General features: G+C 41.0%; 1 protein-coding gene across 1 annotated transcript in view; it reads left to right on the top strand.

Annotated features, from left to right (window-relative positions):
- The window catches only part of LOC106875205 (uncharacterized), a 4,931-nt gene extending 3,476 nt beyond the window's left edge, over positions 1-1,455 (top strand). The window contains exon 3 of the mRNA XM_014923249.2: positions 781-1,455. Within this exon, the coding sequence (XP_014778735.1) occupies positions 781-959 (179 nt within the window). The 3' untranslated portion in view covers positions 960-1,455. The remainder of the gene's footprint in view (positions 1-780) is intronic.
- Positions 1,456-1,701: the final 246 nt, after the last annotated feature.

The following is a 1,701-nucleotide window of genomic DNA, read 5'->3' as shown; positions in this document are numbered from 1 at the left end:
TGCCTTACGTTCATCTTTGGTGTTACAAGCAGTTTTGTTGGTCTCTCGCTCAACTGCGATCAACACATAATAATCAAGGGGTTTGCAGTCTGGATAGATAGGTGGCCAGATGTTAAAGGTGATGTGGTTGCAGAAATTGCCTGAGGACCATGATTGGGCTCTCCTGCTTGTTTGGCATGGTGTAGAGTCCTGTTGCCAGCCATAGGGTCTTGCAGTAGCCACCATCTTGACTCAGAGCAGCACTACCTCCTCCAGGCACTTGATATAGGCCTCCGTGTTGAGTGTGAGGCCGTGTGGGAAGATGAATGAAGGCATAATGTCATCATCGCTAGTGATCACTCTAAACATCATGATGTTGACTGGATGTTTGCTTTTTATCACTCTCGGTACATGTCCTCAGATTGACACCCAAACACTCTGAAATGTCCGTATTGGAGCTTCCGGCGCGAATGCCAAGCAGTACAACATGTCATTTCCACACTTCTGGCAGAGTGAATTGCATCATGGTGCTGTTTTTCTTACAGACGATGCCCAACCCACCCTACTATACTGTATAGTCGACAAAATCAAAAACAAACAATGCACATGCGTGAAATTAAAAATATAAAATGGAAGCAATTTACCCATTCCACCCTGTATATATATTTACACACACACACACACACACACACATATATGCATATATAATATATATATTTACATATTTGTGTGTGTGTGCTAAATAAAATGAGACAACAAAGCCAATATATATGACAGAAACGGATACCTTTATATTTACAGATACAATAAAATCAACGCAGCCGAATTGTTCGATCGACAATACTTTACAGAAAAATATTGCATCCTCTCTGATATTCTTCTTCGCATTTCTCCTTCTCAGATATATTTATACGATTTACACATCTAAACTGAGAGGAAAACCAAAACAGAATTTGCTAGATCAAAGCTACAGCTCATAGAGATTGTCATGGCTTAGAATCTTAAATAATAACAGATGCCTTGGTGGACGTAACCCTGGGTATACAAGAAAAAAAAGCATAAGGACGGTTGGAAAGTCTTTTGGTTATAACCCAACTTAGTGCTGTCCTGAGTCGTAACAACAAGAACATCTTCAACTGCACCATCTGCTCAGTTACCAACACAATAGGTGATCACCAGCTATTTTATCATTAGTTCTTTTAACATCCACATATGAACAGAAAAGAGTGTTGCCTCTTTGAATTACATATATGGCTGATGTTTTTGTTAGTGTTTTAAACTTTTTCTTGTATGCCACTGACTCAACAGCGACACAAATTTGCATGACAACATGTTAATTACATGTTCTTATGTAAGTTTGTGTGTCGATCTAACAGGGCTACATATTGAGCTGAAATTTCATCGTGGCCTGGTCTATGAGTTGTCTGGTGGTTCTTCGGTGATAAAAACACAATTTGAATAAAATCCTGTAACACATTTTCTTTTGACGTCTTTTATTTTTCTGCAGTTTACGTCTCTTCGTATTTCCTCCCCATGGTAATAGTAGTGGTGGTGGTGGTGGTGGTGGATGCGGTGGCAGTGATTTGTGATGGTGGAGGTAGTGATGGTCGTGGTGATTGTGGGGGTGGTTGGAGTGTTGGTGGTTGTTGCGGGTAGAAGTAGTAGTGGTGGTGGTGGTGGTGGCGGTGGCAGTGGTTGTTGTGGCGGTGGTAGAGGAGATGG

Source organism: Octopus bimaculoides, chromosome 27 (genome assembly GCF_001194135.2).
Source record: "Octopus bimaculoides isolate UCB-OBI-ISO-001 chromosome 27, ASM119413v2, whole genome shotgun sequence".
NCBI lineage: Eukaryota > Metazoa > Mollusca > Cephalopoda > Octopoda > Octopodidae > Octopus > Octopus bimaculoides.
This window is presented reverse-complemented; position numbering and strand designations above follow the sequence as displayed.